Source organism: Rhinolophus sinicus, chromosome 5 (genome assembly GCF_057876585.1).
Source record: "Rhinolophus sinicus isolate RSI-liver-muscle chromosome 5, RSI-T2T, whole genome shotgun sequence".
Taxonomy (NCBI): Eukaryota; Metazoa; Chordata; class Mammalia; order Chiroptera; family Rhinolophidae; genus Rhinolophus; species Rhinolophus sinicus.
Window position 1 is genome coordinate 105981695 of NC_142505.1, and position 24523 is coordinate 106006217.

General features: G+C 43.2%; 2 protein-coding genes across 7 annotated transcripts in view; both read left to right on the forward strand.

Moving 5' to 3' along the window:
- CREBRF (CREB3 regulatory factor) overlaps positions 1–10107 on the forward strand; it is a 52492-nt gene extending 42385 nt beyond the window's left edge. For 4 of the 5 annotated variants that reach the window (XM_074313903.2, XM_088798775.1, XM_074313904.2 and 1 more), the window contains one exon: positions 9956–10107. In XM_074313903.2, the coding sequence (XP_074170004.2) occupies positions 9956–10107 (152 nt within the window). Of the gene's footprint in view, positions 1–934; positions 6559–9955 lie in introns of those variants that run through there. The other variant, XM_019741404.3, reaches the window with a different exon arrangement.
- BNIP1 (BCL2 interacting protein 1) lies at positions 10073–24088 on the forward strand. Of its 2 annotated transcripts, XM_019741425.3 has the most exons (7): positions 10073–10230; positions 12014–12110; positions 13286–13431; positions 15367–15455; positions 17709–17810; positions 18023–18141; positions 21166–24088. In XM_019741425.3, exons 1-7 carry the CDS (start codon positions 10147–10149, stop codon positions 21360–21362), a joined length of 834 nt encoding a protein of 277 aa, XP_019596984.2. In that variant the 5' UTR covers positions 10073–10146; the 3' UTR covers positions 21363–24088. The 2 variants fall into 2 exon arrangements, with proteins under 2 accessions (XP_019596984.2, XP_019596975.1); XM_019741416.3 differs by lacking the exon at positions 13286–13431 and having other exon boundaries at positions 12014–12106; positions 15364–15455.
- Positions 24089–24523: the final 435 nt, after the last annotated feature.

Consider the following 24523-nt stretch of genomic DNA (forward strand, 5'->3'; position numbering starts at 1 on the left):
CTTTTCCTTTTTATTTTTATAGGGGGTGCCCATTTACTCTCTGTAAAACTGAGAAAGACCTCCTCTAATGTGTTTCAGTTTCTTCTCATATTTTCTCTGTTTTTGCTTTTGAATGCTGGGATGTTTGAGTAGCATTCATTACTGCTCGATCTTTATAATAGATTATAGTCTTTATCATCATGAGGCATGTTTCTTTTGTCTTGCTTACAGCTTTTTCCTTGAATTCAGTCTTGTCTGATCCTACAATCATACATGCAGCTTTCTTATTAGGTATATTTGCTTCGTATCCCTTTGCCTACCCTTTTATTTTCAATCTTTCTCAATCACTTTATATTAGATACATCTCTTTTACAAAACATTTTAATTTAATTTAATTTTTCATTTACATACCATAAAATTCACTCTTAGATTTTTATATATAATACATTGTTGGGTTTTCTTTGTTAGTCAGTCTGGGAGTTTGTCTTTAACAGGTGAGTTGAGCTCGTATTTATTCTTGATACACGTTTGGTTTTAGTTCTGTCATCAAAAGATCTGTTAAGACCTATTCATATGTCTTCCTTTTTCCTTTTTATGTCATTTACTGTCCGATCATTATTATAGTCTAATTTTTGTATGTATCCTCTGATAATTTGCAAGCTCTGCATTTTTTTTTCCGGGCTGTTATTACTTGTCACTTACCCCACTTAAAATGTTGCTTAATTGTTCTTCATGGTTGTTTTTGGTTTCACCCTTCTAATCTTAAAATTGTAGGCTCTAATCTAGAGGGTAGGATTATTTTCTGGGCTGCAGTAACAATGAGCAGAGTGCTTCTCTGGGGTGAGTGTCACTCTGGGGGTCACCCTGACCCTCCGATTTTCTTGCTCCTTCCTTACTTTCCATTCCTGCCCTCTCCATTTCTGTGTCTAAGTGTGCCTTTTATTCCTTTCCTCAGGTCTCCCAGTTGCTGGGCAAACCTCAGAATTTGTTAACCAAGTGTTAGAGAAGACTGCAGAAGGCAATCCCACCGGAGGCCTTGTAGGACTAAGGATACCATCATCAAAAGTGTAATCAGCCTCATTCGGCCACTGGTCAGAAGTTTCTGAGTTTGTCATGTTCTTCATTGTAAATTTTCATTCTGTTTTGCATGTCAGTTTAGCATTATGTAAACATTTACAATTAGGTTACATTGTTTTAAGAACTAAGTAGCATTAAGTGAAGCATGACCCAAAATATTTGATTATTGCATTTTCAGAGCATAAACCATGGTTACAACTGCTACTGGCATCAGAATTGAATCGCATTCGTTTAAGTAAATGTTTAGATACAGAGTGCAGAAATCTGTTACAGCAAAACATGTTGGAGGAGTGACGATATTAGTAAATGCCAAATATTGTGGCAGGTTTATGCTCTGAACCACACACAAAAAAATTGAGGAAGCATTTTTTTTTTAAACAGTCAGTTTAGATTGTTTTTAGAATTATTGCTTTTTGTTCTCATTTTCCACAACCATTAATCTCACTCGTACATGGCACAACCCAGCACTCACGCCCGTGTGCCATATTAGATGTTCATTTTCTGAGCTCAATATGGTATATATAAATATATATATAAATATATATATAATGTCTGTGCAAGTAAGAAAAAAAAGCATATTCTTTGTGCCTTGTATTTTGGGGAAACTATAAAACTGGTAATATTTTGTATGATGAAAACCCTAATAAGGATAAACAAGATATATAGATGGAAAAATTATGGGGTTTAAATGTTTTTTTGTTCCAACTCTTTTTCAAATTTTTGAATGTATATAGGACTATGTTGAAATGTAGATATATGCCACAGAGTCTGTGTATTGTATAAAAAACAAAACAAAAAAACAAACAAAAAAAGATGGCTCTAGAAAACTCATATTTCGGTACTTGACCGGAAAAAGACAAATACTTGCACATTATTGCGATTGTTTTATTTTTTGTACCAAAGACAAATGCAACTGATATGGCAAACTGCCAGTCTAAGTAAAGTTTTGCACAGCTTACATGATACTGTATGAATGTATGAATAAAAGGAGGAAAAAAAAAGAAAAGGTCAGGGTTAGGGATCTTACTGAACTGTGAATTTTATTTCTGTTTGGGTCCAATTATCTACAGAAGGAGCATCCACACATACAAATATTATTTTGCTGTTCCTCTAGTTCGCTTCCATAGTAGATAAGTTGGTGGCCATTTAGGTGTCTGTAAATCTTTTTATTTCTGCACTTATTGTAGGAAATTTTAATATATTTCATTTTAGTAAGCTATTGATAAAATAGTTTTTGACCTTGAAATTTAAAAAAGTTTATTTAGCTTATTGTAGTATACTTCCACCAAACAACCAAAATACAGATTATTTTTATTGTATTATGTATGTATATATATGTAAAGACAAAGAAAAGCTAAAAATATCTAATTCTTTAGTTGCCACTTTTCCAATTGATGTATTATTGTGCATGTAATATTTTCAAAGATCAACACAAGCTTAAAACAAAAACAAAAAAATTTATAGATTTTTATATTTTTGTACAGGTATTTTCAAACTAGCTTCTTCAAACCTACATGTGACTTATTTTTCTTCTAGTTTCTAGAACTGAGAAATATTAACACATTTAGTTTTTAGGTGCTCTTTTTTGCTCACATAAAACAGCTTCATTAGTCAGTGTTTTAACTATGTTAAAGCTTTACCTCTTGATGAGAAATTTCTTGTATCAAGGCAGCATTATAAACCTTCCCCACAGATTTTTTCCTCCTGTCTCTCTTACTGTTTTATTCTCAAATCTTGTGGTTTGAACTCTGAAAACTGGTGACTTAAAAACTATAATTAAAAAAAAAAAATCCTATCTAGCCAAAAAAAAATACCAAAAATTTCAGACCTAGATGCTGGGAAAATATCTATTTCTCCAACTATTTCTCCATTACCCCTTGGAGAATTTTTTCTTTAATTGTATTTTGTCTGTATAGGGTATTTCCTTTTCTTTTAACACATTCTCCCCCCGCTCCCCATTCGTAAGCAATAGCCCATGAAGCTATAGCTTATAATCGTTTGATTCTAACACACAGTTAGAGTCAAACAGCTGAACAATGCCTGTGTGCTTCTTTGACATGGGGATCTGTGACGCACCAGCTTTCCTGGTGTGCTTGGTGGAAATGTACCTAGTTAATGCAGTCACACTGAACAGATGATAAGCTCACATCTGATGGTTGAATAGAATGTAAGTTCATTGTTTAAAGTTCTCATTTTTAGGTGGGAGAAGGCAAAGCACAGGTTTGTAACTTGGAATTATATGAGGTTTTGACAGTGTGTTTGGCAAATTTAAACGTATTCGAAAATATGGCAGTTTTGCAATCAGGTGAAAATCACTTCATGATAGATTCAGCTGATGAGGTTTATAAAATTGCCCCTTTCTAGCTGCTCTGTTAGGAATTCTGGTTTTTGATACTTTTTTCCTGTCTGCAAACCAGAATTTGATTTTTTGGTCTTGCATTTCAAAAAGACTTTGAATCTGTTTAGTAGATTACATATCCTTGCATTTCAGTGTTTTATATGTACTACTTAAGTTAAATAGTTAAAAGCTTTTAAATAGTTGAGCTTTTTAATGTTGACACTTTATTTTGTACCTATTTATATATGTATGTATATCTTAGAAAAGCACTTTGTTAAAAAAATTTGCATTTTATATGATTCCTGCCATTTGCTGCTAAATCTGGGCTGGTCAGAATGCTGCAGCGATACTTGATCTAAATAAAAACCTGGCGGTAAAATGTAGAGTGAAAGTTAAATCCTCTTGCTGTTTTAACTTTATCATAAAGATGACATAGGCAAGCTGTGCAGCTTTACATTTTAACCAGGGGACTCTGTGGCATTTAAAACCGTCTAGAAATGGTTGTACTTTAATGCCAGTAATAATCTGCTTCCTCTATTGTCATTAAAATATATACGTTTAGTGTATCACACAAGCAAATCTTATAAGGGTAATGTAAAAACCCCAACAATTGTACATGTTCTGTTTTTGAAATTGTGGCATGTATTTTTGGGTGAAGATCATTAGAGAAGAGCTCTCTAAAGGTTTTCTGTGTTCATACATGGTATACAGATAGCTCATAATGAAGTCCAGAATCTTACTTTAAGTGAAGGCATTGTGAATTCACCTCAAATAAACCCCATTGTTCCAAAAGCAATTATATAAACGTTGACTCTAGTACTACTATGACTTCAAAACAAAACAAAACAAAAAAGACAAAAAAACAAAAAATGTTCTTCCTCGTTTCAGATACACTGGATTCTTTATAGAGTTTGTCTCCACATGAAAGCATGCTGTCCAGTTGTTCTTGTTAATACGATCTTGTCTGAGTTTTGAATTGGGTGCCACACTTTTTCAGTCAATATGACCGCTTGTTCTACTGTACCATGTATGATTCTTGTCCTTTCCTAGATCCTTCATGACACATTATGATGTGGCTTTATATTGTGCCTTACTTGTACATGAAAACAAAACGTCTTCATTCTCTTCCACTTCCTAAATCTTTCACTTTGATCTTTTTAGTAAGAGAATCAGAGCTATTATAAAAACATCATGAAGGATTTCAGATGGGTCTGGTTTCAAGTTCCCTCTCTTTATAGTTATTTTATGTTTGTACGGAAGACCAGTTTTGAATGGTCTTTGAATATGAGGGGGAAAGAGTAGCAGTAATTTTACTACATCCCTTTTTTTCTAATGTTCATGCATTTGTCAGACATCTTCTTTCTGATGCTTGACTTTATTTGCTCCTTAGCAATAGTCTGCATTTAAAGAGATGTGTTCAGTTCATCAGCTTGAAATTTACTATTTCATTTTTCCAGAATTTTTTAGGAGAAGAGTACCCATTTTGTTTGTTTTATAAAACAGATGACAAGTCTCTTTAAAAGAAACAGAAGTACAGTAATTTTGAAACACAATGCTGTTAGTTTGGATTTCTTTTTTTATATATAATATTCATACAATTATCTGATGTTTGCCTTCATTAATAAAGCTGTTAGTTTATTCACGAAAATGTCAAGAATGGATGTGCTTTTCTTTATTCCATACATTTAAAACTATTTTAGCTGCTAAGATTTAGTCAACTTTCTAAGAGACGAATTCAAGTTGCCTTCAACAGGAAGTAACCAATTTATGTTCCCTTTCTATAGTCTTCCTGAAATTCTGTTTAAGTATTTTCTAGTTAATTATGTAACAGAATGTTAGCATCTCTCCAAATCTTGAAACTTGAATTTTGAGAATGCATTGAAGTATGCTTTCAGTGTTAAAGTAAAAGGTTTCAATTATCCTTCTAGTGAAGTCTATTGTGGAATACCATTTCCCGTGGAACTGAGGCCATTTCCACAACTTTGCACAGAACTGCAGTCTTGTTCTTCCCTCGAATCATGACAAATAAGTCTCACACAGTGCCGTAATACTTGTGGATTCTTTTGTAATCTTTGTAATCTTACTAAGGGCATTATGAGAAGATGACTCCATGTTTTTTTAATATTTCAAACACAATGGGATGTAACAATGTCAGCTGTAGGAATGGTTGTTTCGTTTTAAGGAATAAGCGCGTTAGGGAAAGATGATGAAAATGTACTACTGAAAGTCGGACCCTTCCGTAGGCAGGTGGGGTTATGTGTTGAAGCATAATCCTCATGCTTAGTAAACTGACTGAAATTGTAGAAACTACACCTAGCAATGGAATTATGCCAAATTGCCATTTTTTTGTTTCGAAAAGAGAGATTTGGGGGTAGTAGTGAGGGAATAGAACCTTAAAACTACTTCCAGACAGTATTTTGGAATTGTAGACTTGGTGACTACTCAAGAACATCCGAGTTGGGTATTTCGGTGTGCCAAGTTCAGGTGAACGAGGTTTGCCTTTCGTAACTGTAAACACAATGGTGTCGTTGAATTCTGGGGGGACGGGAGCGGGACTGATTACTGTGTCTTGCCCTTCGCCCTATTTTTTTTCAGAACCAAATAACAGAAATGTGTATGTGTGTACTGTATCTGCCTTTTGACCACATTTTTATGACACTGTACTCCACTGCCTGCTTTTTTTTTTTTACCTTCTTTCCCTAGGATTTGTCCTATAACTTAGAATTTGTGGTTAACAGTGATACGAGGGCTGACCGCACATAAGTCACAAGAGCAGAAGGGCAAGAATTCAAAGCATTTGTTCATACAATGTGGCAACCTCTCTTGCATAGCTGTGTAGGATCCTGTTTGTAACGCTATCATAAATATTCTGTAGTTTTGTTTCCCCACCCCCCTCAACTGGAGCTATGAAACTTTTTATTGGATTCAGTCTTGTCTTTTGTCTAGAAAGAATTTTATCTTGTTGACGCATGAGCTGTTTAAAAATTATTCTATTAAATGTTGGTTAATAGTTGTGCAGTTTTTCTTTTCAGAAGAAAAGGCAATTCAGCTGTTGCCTTTGTTTTCTGTCATCTTCCAAGCCCTCAGCACTTCTAGTCAGATACAGATTCATCAGTGTATGCAACATCCTTTGTAATTTAAAATAAAAAAAGATGAAAAGAAAAGCTCTTGAATTGTTTGCCTCATGTTTTTGCCCTTCTGTCTCTTGCTTTTCTGTTGCTTACTGAGGTAACATCAACTCCTCTGCCAGAAAATCCACTGCAAAGAAATTCCAAACTAAAGACAGCAATGAACTATGGATCACGCCCCCCCTTCCCTTAGTGTAGTGTACAAAGAGCTAACTTTTTTTTTTTTTTTTTTTGACACTTTGGGCTGATTCTTCCAGTAATTTAGCAAAACTTAGCTATTATGTAGAATTATTTGTTGATAAAAACACTTGCATTCTTCATAGTTTAGAGCATAGTTTAGTTTATAGTTATTTCTCCTCTGATTCTTTGGGCAAGTGATTTCTCTGAGGGAAATTAAATATTTTGTTTCTTCTTCATTCAAACATCTGCAGGTTTTTGTGTGTTTAATAATTCCAAGTAAGTCCTCAAGCTAGGCTGGATATACATAGAGCCTTCAGTCGGGAGACCACTGTAGCAGTGAGTTCCTTTAGCCAACAAACAGACTTGTTCCTTCTGCCAAGACTTGTGGTAGGCACTGGGCTCTAAGGAGACTAGAGACTTCCAGTCTGCTGAGGGAGGTGGCCTGTGAACAGGACCACAGAACAACACAAGAGCTGTTACATATGCAAAGGGCTCTAGGTATGTCACCACTGAGTTATTTGCAAGGACACAGATACCACATCCAGTGGGGTATGTTAGAGAAGAATTGACAGGCTTGTGTTCCTACATGCCTGGACCCGTGAAGAGGAGCCCTTTTTGCTTCCCTTGAGTGACACTGAGGCCGTCAGGAAGCAAAGTGGACATGGCCTCCCATGGACTGGTTGTGCTTCAGGACTTGACCTCAAGACCACTCTTCACAGGAGCCTCTTTCATGGTCTAGGATCTTGAAGGAGCTGGGTGAGCCAGGTCTGTCTCGTCCTTAGGCAACTAAACCTCCTGTGTCACTCAGTTAGATGGGTCATTCAGTTGTCCCTGCTCATCAACATTGATTTCAGAGCCAGGAAAGCTCCTTAGCCACAAAAACATTAGTTGGGAAATCTTTTAATGTCCCAGCTGGAAGGTTCAGAACAGCAAGAAGGCGTGAGAAAGTCCTAGATGGCCAGGGTGGCATCCACGAAGCCCCTGGTTGGTGCTGTCCTGTCAGAGAACTCGGCTCCTGCTCTCAATTGCCCAGTGAAGTGGGTGGTCATCAACTAGACTCAGATAAGGGCACTCACCTCGGACCCAGCATATGATAACAGCTCCAATTCAAACTCCGTCTGTTGGCTGCACTCGGAAACAATTCATACTCATCTCTAAGGCCAAGTCACAGGCAATATTTGGATGGATGTCTGTGTAGGATGGAGATAATGGGCTTAGAATCTGAAAACCAGTAAGGACTAAAGTCAAAACCTAACATATTTAGTAACCAAAAGCGAGTCTCAGGATCAGTGGGTAAAGGTGAGAACAAAACAGCGTTGGCCGTTTGGCAGTGGGTCACCAAATTGCAAACCTATCTCTCAAAGATGGCCGCTAGCTGGCGGGCTTAGAATTGGATCTTTTTGTTAGAATGGAGTATGTCGGAGGGTAGAGAAATGGGGAGATGTGTTTTCTTCTTTAATTGCTGAGAGATGCAATTGGGAACTGTTGATTGCACAGGTATTTCCAGCAAGAAGCATGATGTGAAAGAGCCCAAGCTCACATGGGCAGATTGTCACTTGCAGACTTCCGGCTCCTTCACTGTCTGGAATAGGGAGCTTTTGTTTGGGGTCCAGAATGTATGACCCGAAAAATGTCAACCTCAGTTTCTTTAAAAGGTTTTAATTTTAACATTGTCAGGAATGAACTTAACTGCATGAGGTCTAAAGGAAACTTGAAAATGCTAAGGACACAGAAAACTTGAACAAATAACAAAGATAGACCAAGTTCTTGAACAGGAACAGTCTAAGAAAATGTTCAAGAGAACAAAGCTGTCAGTTCTAAGTTAAATAAAAAATGTAATGCCATCCCAATAAGGACATACCAATAGGGTTAAAAACAAAACTAAGTTCACATGAGGAAAACAATAGGGGGGAGATGCCAGGGAAGGAAAAGGGGGTACTCAATCCCAACATACTAAAACACATAAAACTATAATTGAAAGTCATTTTGGTACATGAATGAATAGACAGGCTAATGACAGAAATAGATTCAAACATAAGAATTTAGTAAATGTGGCATCCTGAACCTGTGAGAAAAAGATTCTTCAGAAAATACTGTTGGAAAAACTGGGTAGCCCTCTGGAAAAAATTAAGTTGGCTCTACACCTCACATTATAAGCCAACATACTTTTCAAAATGGGTAAAGAGCTAATGTAAAATTAAAAAAAAAAATCAGAAAAACAATTCCCGTGGGTGGGGAAAGGCCTTTTTAACTTGGATTCCAAATCCAGGAGTCATAAAGACTGATAAATTCTATGTGGAACAAAAATAAAGCAAAAAATTTTAAACTTTAAGGCCGAAAAAACACCATAAGCCAACTCATCATTCTCTAGGCTAAGAAAAAAGCTCACGGCTAACGGCTTAATCCTCCTAATACACAAAAAGCTCCTGGGAACTGATATGAAAAAGACCAACAACCCAATAGAGAAATGAGCCAACAAGTCAATACAAATAGTCCTCAACCTCATTCATGATAAGAAACATGCAAAATAAAAGATGGCGTTTTTCACTTAATCAAATTGGCAGAAATCCCAGTGTTTGTTAACACATCATGTTGGCAAGGCCGTGGGAAAGCGGGCATTTGTACCACATGGTAGCGGGAGTATAAACTGATATGACCTCTGTGAAGAGCAGTTTGGTCGCATGTAGCAGAATTTTTAAATGCATGTATCCTTGGACCTGGCAATTCCATTTGCGCCGGGCAAAGTTGTTATTCTCCTTGCCTATTTCCTCGTGTGTAAAATGGGATAATTCTTTCTCATGGGGTTGTTACGCGAGTTAAGTTAGATGATACACATAAAGCACTTAGTACAAGTACCTGGTGCAGAGGAAGTGCTCCCAAAGCGTAATAATAGCCGGCAAGGGGCCTTGTGTTCTTACCACATGTCGCATTACTACACTGTGCGAGGTGCTTTTCATGTCTTATTTAATCCTCAGCCCACCCTGTGATTCCACCAGGTGGCCTCTGAGGAAACTGAGGCACGAGACGTGAAGTGGGTACACTGTGAAATATGAAAATACAAGAAAGCTTAAATAAATATAAAACAAATTGTTAATGCCACCTTCCCGAGACATCCCAATCGATACTTTCTTTCCAGTCTTTTTTTTTTTCTCCCTATGCAAAAAAAGTCTGTAACCATTACAGTGGCAGATAATGGGGGAGAGGCCACCGCGAAAGCGTTCTTGATGTTCCCTCTTCCTCTCCGTTTTATTAGGACCACACCAAGAAACGAGGCCGACCCCCCCCCACCCCCCCCCACCCGGCGTCAAGGACAAGTCCCCACGACTCGGCGCCGCCACTCTCGCTCGCCTCGGGCCGGTCTATAGGGGGCGCTGCCGCGAGGCCGGGAGGCCGAAACGCGTTTAAACTTGGCCACCGCCGCTGCCTGTAGTCGGCGTCTCCAACATGGCGGCTGCCCAAGATGTCCACGTCCGGATCTGTAACCAAGAGATTGTCAAATTCGACTTGGAGGTGAAGGCGCTTATCCAGGTACGGATTCCCGGGACCCATGCTGGGCTCCAGCCGCCCTAAACCCGGGCTCCGCCGGTCTCCAGGGCGCTCCGCCGTCGCACTTTCGCGCTTTCCCCACTTGGGCGGGACCCCAGCTGTGGGAGGACGCACAACGCGCCCCGAGCACTCAGAGGTCGCTCTGTGGCCGGCTACCTCCTCTCTGTACCCCTTGATCCCTTCGCCTTGACCATGGGCCTTGAGCTTCCATCCGGGTGCCGTTGGCTCGCCCGCATCCGGGACACCCCCATGTCCCCCTCCCTGCCCAGGCTTCCCCTTCGTGGCCCTGCTTGGTCCCTCCCATCGCACCCCTGGCTGTCGCCTCGCCCAGGACCACCTCACAACCTACCTGTCACCCTGCTTGGCCCCGCCCCACTTTTGGGTGGCGTCTGGAGGCATTAGCCCTGCCCCCTGCTGGCCAGCTCCGCTGGGTCCGGTGCCTCGTGGCGCCCAAGACCACTTGGCGCGGATGAAATGAATGCAACCTGAACCGTGGTTGTGATTTTGTAAATGAGGGAATCGAGTCAAGTGCCAGCGCCTGGATCAGGAGGCAGGTAGTAGCAAACCCGGGACCTGCAGGGGCAAAGTCAGCCTTCAGAAGGGACTTCGTCTCCACCCCGAAGTAATTGAAGGTGCTTTGGCTTACGCCACTTAAATAAGGCAGAAAGCTGTCCAATAAACCACGGCATAGGCAAGAGTTAGGAATGTAGAAATAAATGGTTCCTGGAGTTTAGCAAAAGAAACCAAGAGTTTTAAACCCAGGTTTTAAGCAAGTCGTTTCCATTTCCAACAAATGTTCTACACATTAGGCGTAGGCTCAAAGTTTGCAGCTAGCTGAGGCAAACAGTGAAGGAAAGTAGGGCTCCCCACGGAAACCAGATGTAAAATAAAACGAATTAGTGGTTTATCACATGGTGCCAGGAATTGTGATTTAATGAGTAAGCCAGAGAACAAATGAGGAAACTTGATATAAACATTTAAACTTCTTAGTTAATTCTCCCATGCATTAACTAAGAAAAGGACCAACTCTAGACTGATGAGAAAGGTTGATGATAGCTAGATTCATTGCACTCTTAACTGTGTTCCAGCCCCTCTGCCAAGCACCTTCCATACATACATGGTCTATGAGTTAGGTAATGTGTTGATGAGGAAAGGGCCCAGACAACTCAAGTGACTTTTGCAAGGTTACATAGTAAATTGCTACAGCAAGAATCTGAATTCACATAGTCTGGCTGTAGGGCCTGCTCTAAAACCTGACTCCAGTAATTCTGAATGTTCAGGAACAAATTCTAAGTCTACCCTAGAATATGTGTATAAACACTGTGATTTATAGTAGGTGGTTTGTAGAATCAGATTGAAGTCAATCTTGTCCTATGATGCCAAGAATTTAGCACCCTGATTTTCAAGTTGGAAAGCTCTAAAGTTATGGTATCACTTTTGGCTGTGCATTCTAATTGAACACACAAGCTGCGTTAAGCCTTTCCTACCGGTCGGGTGGCATTTTGTTAAACTTTAGGAGCCAATAAGTCGAGACAGAGTTGTGTTTCTTTGTATCCTTTAATATTACCTGCTCAAAATTAATTTAAAGAGGGATGAGAAAAATGTAAATGGTAATGTTCTTGCTTGTGCCGCAGAGGTGAACAGCAGAGATCACGTCAGTAGGCATACCTTAGTGGTGGTCTAAGCTAACTCTCTCACCCTACAGACAGTGTCATTTCATTTCATTGCCTTGAGAAAGGCCCCTCACCTCTTCGATGTCTCCTAGGATATTCGAGATTGTTCAGGACCATTAAGTGCACTGACTGAATTGAATACTAAAGTGAAAGAGAAGTTTCAACAGTTACGGCACCGAATCCAGGTGAGCGGCTGCAGAACTGAGATGCTGAGAGTGGGGGACTAACAAGGGGGCTTGGTCCTGGGACTCACCGCTGCTGTCCAGGTTCTTGAGGAAACGTTCAGACAGTGAGAGTAACTGTACTAAGCTGCTGTCCAGGTAAAAATGAGGAACTTGGGAGTGCAGAGCACTGCCAGCTGTGCTAAGTGGATGGCAGGGACACCAGTCGTCCTTGCTTGGAATTTTTCAACTTGAAAATTCTGAGGTCATTTGAACTGCTTTCTTTTCTCTCCCACTCTCTCCAATCCATCACCTTTGTCTCCTGGGTTGTTGTTTTTTTCAGGCTGCCGCTTTGCCCAGCCCCTTCCTTTCTGTTTTCTGTAGTGACCAATCACAGCATATGCACATATAACACTCTTGAATTCAACTGTGGTACAGGTGCCGTCTCAAAAAACAACAAAGGGAGAGGTACCAGTTTGAATAGTACTGGTGTTTCTGCCTCTGTGCCTTCAGTGAGGGTAAAATGGGAGGCGTGGATCTGCCCATCTCTGGGTGAGTCTTGCGCACCTGGTCTGGCTGCATATGGTACTGAGGTTAAAGACTTGTGCTTTTCATATCGCGTGGCCCTAAATGCCAGTCAGCAACTGTTGTTCCTTAACAGAAGAAGACAGTCTGTTCCAAAGCTGGTAGAAGAACTGGCCGTTTAGACCCTGAGAAACAGTATGTCTATGTCCTGTGTGTTTTTCAAGCCCAGTTTTGAAAATACACAGTTTTTGTCATAGGAGTTCACTTTAGAATTTCAGCAGTGTCACTGAACATAGTGTCTTTTCTGCCTCCACCTCTAGCACTGATTTAATCATTTAAATTTTTTTGAAAGGGTGTTGTTGTCACATGATTTATACATATGTGTGTGTATGTGTGTAAATACTGGCATACAGTGAAGTCTCAGTTATGCCGCTTTTGTGTTCTCCAAACAAGTAACCAACCACCTTTATTTGTTACTTATGTATCTTTCCATAGTTTTTTCTACTCAGAGACTGAAAAAGGCAAATAACGTTATTTCTTTCCCATTTCTCATCTAAAAGGCAACATGCAAAAACACTGCCTTTTAAAACTTAACAATATGTATTGGAAACCTTTCCATATCAGTATTAGGGAGCTTCATCTTTCTTTCTTCATAGCCATTTATTTGTTTTTATTTAGTCCTCTATCAAAGGACATTTATTTGGATTGCCCTTTCTTCTTCTTTTTTTTTTTGCTTTTTAAAGCTAACTTATTCCCTAAAAGACCTTTCTTTCTTCAACTCACGTGACTTCAACTCTCCAACCATACCCACCAAATATTTCCTTGTTCTTTCTGTTAAGTGCCTGCTCACCCAATGTTTATTTCCTTCACTAATGCAAATTACGTCCCCAGTACGTTTACATATTTATTATGTCGATCCCCCGCCCCCCATCATCAGCTCCTCCTGGCACCAATCGAGGCCCTATGAGCACGTGGACGGTGAATGGGTAACCCCATCCCAGCTTTAATTTGTATTTCCTAAACATTCGTACCTGGAAATACATACAAGATTTCTATTTGTTTGATTTTTTTCAGATCTGACATCCTCTTTATATATTTGCAACAAGATTGTGTGATGCTAGGAGAATAATTGACCCCATAGCCTCAGGATATGGTGTCCTGTACATAGTAAGTGCTGGGCAGTGACTGTGGAAATATCTGTGTGAGTGTCTTTGTGTGCGAACTACTTTACCCCTTTTCTTCCAGAACTATCTCTGGGTCTCTGTGAGAGAACTTCCAGGCAACCTTTCACGAGGAAACTGTACATTTTTCCCTCCCTCCGTCACCTCCCTTCCTCCCAAACATCCGTTCTTTCCTTGGAGGATTTGGTGCCTAACACGTATCAGGCACAAGGGGTATATTTAGTGAACACTAGATACAGCACTGCTTTTGCAGACTTCATATTCTAGTAAGAAATCTAGATTTTAAACAAAGAATTATGCCAATTAACTAATTACATTTGCAGAACTTTTCCAGTTCACATCCTTTTTCCTCTACCTCAGCAATATCTGGGGCCATAAGTTGGAAGTCACCTCCGAGCTATTGAAATGGTGGGTACAGACACTTGTTCTTGACCAGCATGTGCAAAGTGCAAATTAGTATATACATAATTGGTATAGAAATGAACGAATACAGTGTTGTTTTAGCATCAGTAGCTTGATTGAAACTGGAACTTGTTTAATCTGCAAACCAAAAAGCATGACTTGAGAGCTGAGGGGTGGAGCCATCTTTAATTAAGTCTGTCGGCAGTTCCGTGTCTGACGAGCTGGGTCTGGGGCTGCTGGCTCTTACGTGTGCGGCCCCTCGCGGTGGTGGACCGTTGGTTTCAGCGTTCGGCTGGGTGTAGGCCTCTCCAGCAGACCTTATCTGTGCAGAGAGCAGCCTGGCGTGAAGCTGAGTCTCGGAGGTTTTTGCGTTTGCTTTTGCCAGATCTCCTGGGATGACCACAGGCCTGGGAGCAGTTTTCATGTTCATTTCTCCTCCTGGAGGTTCTCGAACCACTCAGGGAGGATGCATTTGAACCCCAGGTCAGCATGAGGGTAGCTTCCTGGTTATAAATTCTCAGGCGCGGTGTTTCATTTCCCTCTAGCCAGAGCCCACAGCAAAAAAGGACAAGCTTCCGTGTTGTCTCTGTGCTGGTTGACAGACGTTTTCCTCGTTCACCTGTTCAGTGAGGGTGAAGTCCTGTGTAGGTCCTGCTTTGTGGTGTTCTCAGTCTGATTCCCAGCCTCAGGTGGCCTGGGCTTCATTTTCTGTCCCTACATGGGCTTTAAAACCAGCAGAATGTGTACCACCGGTCTGTAGTAAAATAGGTGCTGAGATTGGGAGTGAGCATTTAGAAGCATCTAGCAGTTTGCTGTGCCCATGAGGTCTGTGAGCCAATGGGTGGATCCTGTTCAATAATTTCTGTTCCTTTTCATTTCAGGCACGCGCTGCATTACAGGAGCGCACCCCCACTCCAGGGCAGCCATGCACCGCTCACGGGCTGACCGCACTGGCCCTTCGTTCCCTCCTCACTTTGGGGTCTTGGGATTTTCCCTAATTTCTTGCAAACCATCTATGAGGATGTTTGTTATATGTTACCTGTTGTTCCTAGGTGTTCTGTGCAAGGAGGGTGTACAAGTACTGTCGTATGACATCACTAGAAATAGACGTGCTCTCTAGCTTTTATGTTGGCTTATAAAATCATTTTAATATAGAGCTGTTTTCTTCCAAAGGAGCTTGAACAGTCGGCTAAAGAGCAAGACAGAGAGTCGGAGAAGCAGGTTCTGCTCCAGGAAGTGGAGAGTCACAAAAAGCAGATGCTCAGGTAGGTGGGGCCTGGCCTCCTGCCCGTGGCCTCTGCTGCGCCACCTGCTTTGCCACCTGCTTCCTGGGAGGCTTGGGCCTGGGTTTGCCTAACCTGCGTTTGATAACTTAATTGTGTCGTTTATACACAGACTGAAGGTTCTCTCTGGATCAGTAATTCCCAAAGGGAGGGGCAAGCAGATAGTTTACAAAAGCATATTTAACATTACACTGTATTTTATATTTGTAAAACAAAACCAAAAAAAAAAAAAAAAAAAAAAAGTTGCTATTGTAATACAGGTCCTTTTTATCTAAGGAGAATTGATGCCAGAAAAAGTCTACCAAAAGTGAACCTGTTTAAGATGGATCAAAATGTAGAAACTTTTGAGTGGGACTTTATCTTAAAAAATGAAACAAACAATGCAAATAAGCTTATGTTATATTAAAAAAAATTGAGGTTATCATTGCAGCTATGTGCTAATACTTGATTATGTATTTGAGCTATTGTGCTATTTCTTGGTGTTGAATTAGGAGACTTTGCCAACAAAATTGTCTGATGGCATGAGACGGTACCTGTCCCTTCACGTTTGACTTTTTGCACCATAATGATAAGAGGGTTTTTATTACAAAAATACTTGAGGGCTCCATCACCTTATCCAATCCTCTGGTAGCCACATCATTTCTTGTTTAAAGCCCCTGCTTGGCTACCCTCCTCCGAGGCATTCTCTTCACTCTTATTAATTGGTCAAACTCTGTCACATCCGTATTTGTCTATGGCTTTGCTTCTGATTTGAGTAATGCTCCAGCATCTTCCTGGCTGACAGCAGCTGTGTTTATAGCACCCAGGAGCAGATGGACTGACAAAGACGTGGGCATGGTGGCGGCTAGTTAGGTAGGAAGGGTTGTGAGTGGCAACCAGTGTTCAAGTGCTTGGCTTAGTAGTCATACTTTGTGTCATGATGACTTTTGCTTCCGTGGCCACCAAGAGCATCAGATTATACACACTGAGTAAAGAGCGCCCCTCATATGAAGTATATAGTAAGTAATGGCGGACAGAACCAACTCAGCATGGGTTTAAAGTTGAGCATGGCCGTTTGTGGTGTGGAGTTGCAAGTGGCAGGAGAGAAAACAGTAAAATCGTGCTTTGGCGGTTGTGTGCGCAGTGCCTGTGCTTGCCGGGGTGATCGTGCTTGTCACACCCAACAGTAAATATTTGCTTGCATGTCTTGCTTCCCGAGAAATGTGAGCCCCTTGAGGTCAGGCACTGTCGCTTGTTCACCTCTGCATCGCAGGGCCCAGCAGAACTCCCTTGCTAGCAATCTGAAAATGTGACTGATTCCTTTTAAATATCAGGTGTGAAATGGCAGAGCAGCTGCTGATCAGGGGTCAGAGAGTTCGTCTGAAGACTTTCCACATAGGGCTGCTGTTAGAAAACCACCCCATTAGTTCCTGTACTCCATGCTTGACTTTGTGGGTATTTCAGGGGTTAGCGCAGTTGATTTGAGCCAGCGCATAAGAGTTCTAGAATGAGAGTGCTTCTCTGAGGGACCCAGTTACCTTTATAGTCCTGGACAGAGGCTGCGCTGCTAACGCCAGCGGGCTGCCCACCAAATTGGACTTGTCTCTCGCAGGCAGGGCGGGTAAAGAATGTAAATAAACCACATCACCTCAGGCCCTGCTGAGGCGGTGTGTTCATGGGGTCCACAGTTTGTCCATGGTATATAAAGAACAGCAAACCTTGGAGAAATACTGAGGAAAACTGTCTTTGTATGATTTTCTACTTCTTACAACATACACTGCCTGAATAGCTAATGGGCCAGAAACTGTTGTTCTGGTGATACAAAGGCGGGTAGGCATGATTCTCGAAACAGGACCACCCAGCACACAGTGCAGAACTGTAAAGTATGAGAGGTGACCGGGCCTCATGCTCAGCAGGGGGCGGGAGGTGGGGGGGTTGGAGGTTCCCCTGAAATCTGGAGCTTTTCCGGGCTATACACAGAGCTGTGCCCTGGCTACACTGCTCCCTCTGGATGCCTGGGGGGAAGGGAACATCCCGGAGGCGGCCAGGGTCCAGATGAGAGGGTTGAGGCCCGAACTGGAGCTGTTGCTGGGGCAACCAAGGGGAGGACGTGGCGGGAGGTGGGGATGGGCACTGGGCCACACCTGGGTGCCCTTGCCCATCACTCCCTGCCCGAAGGAAGGACTGCTGTGACTTGAGCGGACTGGCAGCCGGGTGGAGTCAACAGAAACTCACGCATGACCCTTCTGATTCCAGCAATCAGGCCTCATGGAGGAAAGCAAACCTCACTTGCAAAATGGCTATCGACAATGTAGAGAAAGCAGAACTTCTCCAGGGAGGAGACCGCTTACGGCAAAGGTATCTCTCTCTGTTCCAGAAGGAAGCGCCAGCGTACGTGCCCACTGGTGCTCTTCGGGAGTGTGGTCTCGGCACACCTTTGCCAGCACTGACCATGAACATTTAAAAAGCGTCTGTTCATTTGATAGATTACAAATGGGATCTCATCTGCATATGGGGCTTTCTTGTAGCCTGGCTTTTATTGACTCCCTCCTCCCACTCTGGACTTCTAGGAAAACCGCCAAAGAGAGCCTGGCCCAGACGTCCAGCAGCATCACAGAGAACCTCATGGGGATCAGCAGGATGATGTCCCAGCAGGTCCAGCAGAGCGAGGAAGCCATCCAGACGCTAGGTAAGGCCAGGCCTGCAGTAGGAAGTCTGGCGCGGCACCGGTCCCAGGTCCCTCCCTTTCTGCCTCCCCCCGAAGCTGGCTAACTTGTGTGGCTCCTCACTTCTGTGACAGTGTGGCTTTACCCAGAGTGGGACATGCTGCTCTCATTTCTCTTTTGGTTTCTGTAGTACATCCCCATTAAAAAGTTTCCCCAGCAGAAGCTCTCCCAGGGGCTCGTGTGAAAAGCAGAGGTCCTCAGACCCTGTCCTGCGGAGTGGGTGCCCGCAGGGCTAGCAGAGGGGCCTGGGAGTCTGCTCTTCATCCAGGGCTCTCGGTAAACCCCAGAGGCCAGGCCACTTTGGGAATCATTGGCCGGAGACACGCTCACTGTGTTGGCCGCCGGCCTGTCCGCTAGAACCTCAGCTTACAATTCTACTTCCCCAGTGTCAGTTTTACTATGAGCGCCTTTAAAAAGATAGAGGCCACAGAAGAAGCTGCCTGAGACCATCTGGTTCTCTCCAGCAGCTTTCCCATGGCATCTCCCTTGTAACGCAGAAGACAATCAGCCCTCTCCAGGGTCCTCCGCATAGGAAAACGGAAGAGCGCTTACTCCTTGAGACACTTGTGGAAGATTTCACACAGGACAAAAGTAGAGAGCATGGTGCCCGAACCCCACGAACCCATCAGCCCGCTCCAACAGCTGTCAACTCACCGCCAATCTTGTTTCAACTCTGCCCTCCCTGTGCCCCCACCTGGATGATTTTGAAGCAAATCCTAGACATCGTCGTAAATATCTCAGTCTGTCTCTACAAGACTCGTGAAACAAAAAACAAAAGAAAAAACCAAAACCACAATACCATTATCATCCTAAAAATTATCTGTAATTTTGAACTACTTTTTTTTTTTTCCCCCAAACCACACAATTCAAACAGGCCAAAGCAAAAGGACAGCTATCCCCACGGTCACTCCCTGTGTTTGAAACTTACCTGGGCATGTAGGCTCAGGACCAGCTGGTCCCTTCGTCTGAGAGGATGCTGGGCACACGGCCTGCACCTTGGGAAAGGCCTTGGAGACTGTGCAGAAGGGGCGCCTTTGAGTCAAGGGCTCCTCTGTTCTATGCAGGTGACAGGCACCCCACCCTCACATATGTATCAGAGGCAGAGGATGTATTTAAGGGGTGGGAAGTGAGCGCAGATGCTGATGGGTTCTGGGGTGTTGAAGACTATTCTTGGGGCACGTTTTGTAGGAGAGTTTGCTGTTGAAGAAAGAAGAATGCAGTTCTTAATCCTTTCCTGTGGCTCACAAACTCAGCTTGATTTAAAAGCCTATTAGGGCCACAATTTTTTTTAAAACAGTCTATTAGGGATACGATGTCTGGAATTTGCTGCAAAATTGTAGGAGTGGAGGGAACTGGGTGGGGGGTAACAAGGGGGCAAGATGGCCAGGGAATTGGTGGTTCTTCATGAGGGGTGATGGGTACGTGGCATTTTACGACACTATTCTGTCTACTTTTGTGATGGTTTAAAATTCTCTATGAAGAAAGTTTAAAACGAAAGACCTGTTAGGTTTTTGCTTAACAGGTTCTTACTTTGGTTTCTGAAATGCAGAGGCGTGGAGAGAGGGGGCTGAGAGGGAGTTTTTTTGTCAGTGTTCATGTGTTTTCCCCCCTTGTCTGCCTTTTTCAAAATACTTCTCCGTGTCTCCCAGTAATTTCTTTTATTTACGTATTAACTTTTAATCTTGTGAATAAGTCACATGGTTAAGGAAAAAGCCTTTAGGCCAGCACTGCCTGGTGGAAACATAACGTGTGCTACATACGTGACTTCCGGTTTTCTAGGAGGCACATCAAAAAAAGGAAACATGAAATTAATTTTAATAATACATTTTATCTAACCCATTATATGTAAAATACTACCATTTCAGTATGTAATTAATATTAAACATTATTGAGATATTTTACATTCCTCTTTTCCTCATACTAAGTCTTTGAAATCTTGTGGCTATTTTGTACTCACGCAGTTTTGATGGGCCCCATTTTACATGCTCAGGCACCACGTGTGTCTGCCGGCTGCCATATTGGACTGCACAGCCCTAGTGGAACGAGAAGGAAACAGAAAGACAGCCCTCCCTTTGACCACCCCCTCCGACCTCCAGGTCTGCTCCCCAGAGACCACCACTGTTACCGGATTCCTGTCTATCTATCCTGAGATCCCCAAGGCATGGATAGCAGAAGCAAATTACATTTTATTTCTCTCCCTCTTTCTTACGTAAATGGAAGCATTTCACACCTTGCCTTTCCAACTTAACAACCCATTTCATTCTGTGGGTGTTCTGATGGTGCCTTGTTTTACTTCTGGGAGAATCGTGCCAGTTAAAGCTTCTTCCCCAGGTGTCAGGCCCAGATAAGTGGATGCCTGGGCACAGTGAACCTTAAGGGATATGTGTGTGCTTCCTCTTAGGTTTCCGGTGTCCAGAGCTGGGTGTCACATCATTAAAGCTGCAGCCAGTGTCCCAGGACTGGGGACTGGTGTGTGTGAGGGCTTGTGGCAGGGCCCAGCCCAGCCTTTCGGGACCCCACAGAGAGCAGATCTGACCAGCAGGTGACCTGGCAGGGTGCCCCCCCCTGCAGATGGGAAGTCCTGCTGCCTCCCAGCTTCTGCCCCATCACCGGGTTAGTTTTGTGGCTGGTGGTTCTCAGCAGCACCTCCTGCTTCAGAAAGCTGAGGTAGACGGGGAGGAAGAACCCTCCTCTGTCCTTTTCCCTGGTGACGTCCACATTTGAGGACGCCTAGTTATGGCCCTGTGACATTGTATTGTACAGAAACAAGCCACATCCCTCTCTGAGCTGGATGGGACCTGGAGAAGTGCTTTTCCTTGTTTTCTCCTTGTTCTTTGCTCCTCGGCTTGTCTGTCCGCGTTCTCTCCTGGCTCAAGGAACTTGCTTCCGAGTGCCGTGTTGTTCGCCAGGCACCCAGCCAGCCCAGCCGTCTTTGCATTCTCTGCTCTGTAGTCTCTGAGTCAGACTCCCTCCCTCTTATGTTTCAGCCAATTCTTCCCGGACGATCCTGGATGCCAATGAAGAATTCAAGTCCATGTCCGGGACCATCCAGTTGGGACGGAAGCTCATCACAAAATATAATCGCCGAGAACTGACGGACAAGCTTCTCATTTTCCTTGCCCTGGCCCTTTTTCTTGCTACGGTTCTCTATATCATAAAAAAGCGGCTCTTTCCATTTTTGTAAGATCTGAGAGCTGCCAGCTTCTGCCCTGTAAGCTCCAGTGTCAGGATCCAGTCACGCTCCTGAGCTCCGGCCCCCCTCCCCCAGTCGGCTCCAACTGCTCAGCAGGCTGGATGGAGAGTCCCCTGGGGCTTTGCAGGTGGCTTCCCTGTAAAGGGTGAGCAGAGCAAGGGGACGGAGACCTGTCATCAGGACACCTACAGGGACACACGAACTCTTAAGAACCATCGCACATTGTGGGTGGCTGCCATTGGGCACTCAGACCACCCTCAGGGATTTGATGATCCTGCTCTGGCTCCCTCTCCTGCTGTGGCCTCCACACGCATCTGCTGGAGGGAAGAGAGCGCGGGGAGGAAGGATGATGAAAACTCATGTCCGTTCCTTGAATAAACTTGACTGCATTCAGTAGAGTGAAATGCATGTGTTTTTACAAGGTATCCCCCCAGGAATCTGCGTGCTTCTGTTTGCTGTCCGGATCTCTAGGACACGAGCTTAGATCATTCACTTGTTCATCCAACAAAGAAGTAGGAAGCCACAGCCACACGCAGTGTATGATAGACACTGCTGACTGTTACAAATACATCGATCAAGCAGCCGTGGTCCCTCCCCCAAGGAGCAAGAAGAACAAGCTCCCACAAGCGCTAAGGAAGGAGCCTGCCAACAGCCCCCACTGCAGGTGGCTCACCCGCCATCTGCAAAGCTGAGGCAGACAACCTCTCTCTGCACAGCAGCCTGGCCGGGGGTGTGCAGTGTCTCGGCTGGCCCACGCCTTTCTTTTTGAGGTCCAGAGCTAAATATAACCAAGGAGAGTGAGGCGAGTGATAGGCTGAGGCCTGTCTGGGCCTGAGTTCTGTTGAGGCCAAGGGGGTAGGGCCCAGGACAGGCCGGGCTAGAGATGTCAGTGTCTGTGCCACAGGCCTGGCTAACGTCGTCGCACATGAATCCCAGCCTCCCCCACTATTTATAGCCCCAGAGGCCCTGGGAGGGGTAATGTGGACAGAGCGTGGACTTTGAAGCTTGGTTCAAAGACTTGGTTTTGAGTCTTCGCTCTACGACTAATGGACCACATGAGGATGGGCTAGTTACCCTTGTCACTAAGCCTCAATTTCCCCACCTGTACAGTGGCCACGATAGTCCAGGTAGATGCTCGTGGAATGAACTTGACAATCAAATGAGACCATAAAGGAGCAGCTTCTGTCTGACTGAGCAGTGAGCTTCCCAAGGCGCCACCTCCAGGACCCTGGGCCCCCAGGTTTCCTGCAGCAAACAGCAGGGGCCTCAGGGAAAGCTAGTTGTTTAGATGTGTTTGAGCAGAAGGGGTCAGGTAAGGCCTCAGTTCTGAAGCGCCAGATCGTCACGGGACCACGTTACAGAGATTGGCCGCACACCCCAGACCCGCTGGTGTAATGAGTAGGTTCTGAGTTAAAGTGTGTGTGTGTGTACCCTTCATGTGCGTCATCCTGAAACAATTTCTGGCCCCAGAAGACACTCGGTGCAAATGGAGCACGCATGTGTCTTATTTATAGTCAAATTAAAGCTGAGAATAAAGCACAGATGGGAAATTCCCGCTCAGATTCCAGCTGTAAGGGCAGCAGATGGATGTTATCAACTTAGGATTTTCTCGTCTTAACATTTTTCTTGACTGCTTCCCGCTAATTGTCAACATCCTCCTTACAATATGGAAATGTGTGGGCTCTGTACTCCCTAAAAATTCTCCCTTTGACTCTACTCCTCTTTACTTGCCTCCTTCTGAAAATAGTGTTGAATTTGACCCATTGGAAATATCATCGATAACATGTATCTTACAACCCCAGTCAGCCACCAGGTTAAAAGTGCTCCAAGCTGGCTGGCTGTGCAGGAGGCGGCCATCTCCACGTTCAACCAGGAGGGGGCAGTGTTCACATTCACTCTATGGTCTGGCCGAGTCCGTCTATATGAAATGCTCTTACGGATTTTTTCTTTAACAGATACCAGGTTTTTTGTTTTGTTTTTTGTTTTTTTAATGTACAAAGCTTATATATCTTGTTTTTGGAAGACGTTTCTTAAATGACTTTAATCTTCACTGTTAAACAGTAAGGCAAGCTTGTATGCTACATTTTAAGTAGTTGACAGTCAAGGAATTACAAGTATAGAACAGCCTGTCAAGAGATCTTTCATTCAGGTCTTTACTCAGCACCTACTTTGTGTCAGGCATTCTGTTTGGGTACATAGAGAACAAAACAGACTTCCTATCATCATGGAACTTATAGTCTGGGTGGGAAGGAGGGCAGATGATAAACAACATATAAACATTCATCGTGTTAGTAAGTGTTTGGGGGGAAAGTGGCGAAGGCTAATATGGATCTGGTAGGTAGGCATGGTCAGAGGTGGCCTCATTGACTTGAGGGGACACACACACACTCTTAGTAAGTGGACAGCCAAGAGAAGAGGGTTCCACGCAGGGACCAGCTAGAGCAAAGGCCTACGGTGGACGCATCTATGAAACTGATTTGTAATAAGAAATATATATTCAGTCTTAGTACTGTGCCTGGCACAGAGCCCCTAAAACCCTTGGAATTTTCCGTGAGGAGAGTGGTAAATATGTCCGATGTTAATGAGACTGCTTTCCTTTCATTGTAGAACTTGTTTATAAAAATTCATTCCTTGAAGTATTTGGATCCTTTTTAATATTAACTACAGCATTTGTACTGTTACTTTTTAATATATTGAAAAAAAGAAAGAAAAAACAGCATCGTGTACAGACAAGCAGTATATAGAGGAGATGCGGGAAGGCAGAAACTTAACATTTTACCAAACAATTCAACTTACCCCTTCACTTTCTGAATCTCTAGAAAACACAAAACTGTAGAGTTTTTGTGGTCATTTGAGCTGTGTTAATTTTTTGCACCTTTAAGTTTCAGTTGTATTCTTTTACCTGCATGTGTATATAACCCTTTTGGGATACAAAAGGCAACTATCCCTCATTTAGGTAAACATTTTGGGTCCACATTGAAATGTTCTTTGGAGGCTTCACATTTGGAATTGAGATCCTTCAGTTCCACTGTGTTTCTCGCCCTGGTTTTGTGCCACCTCGTAGTTCCTCTTCTACGCTGCAGCCAAGGGTCCTTTCTGGAGAACAAGTCGAATCAGATCTGTTAAGGGGACTGGTTGCCAGAGAAGCCAAC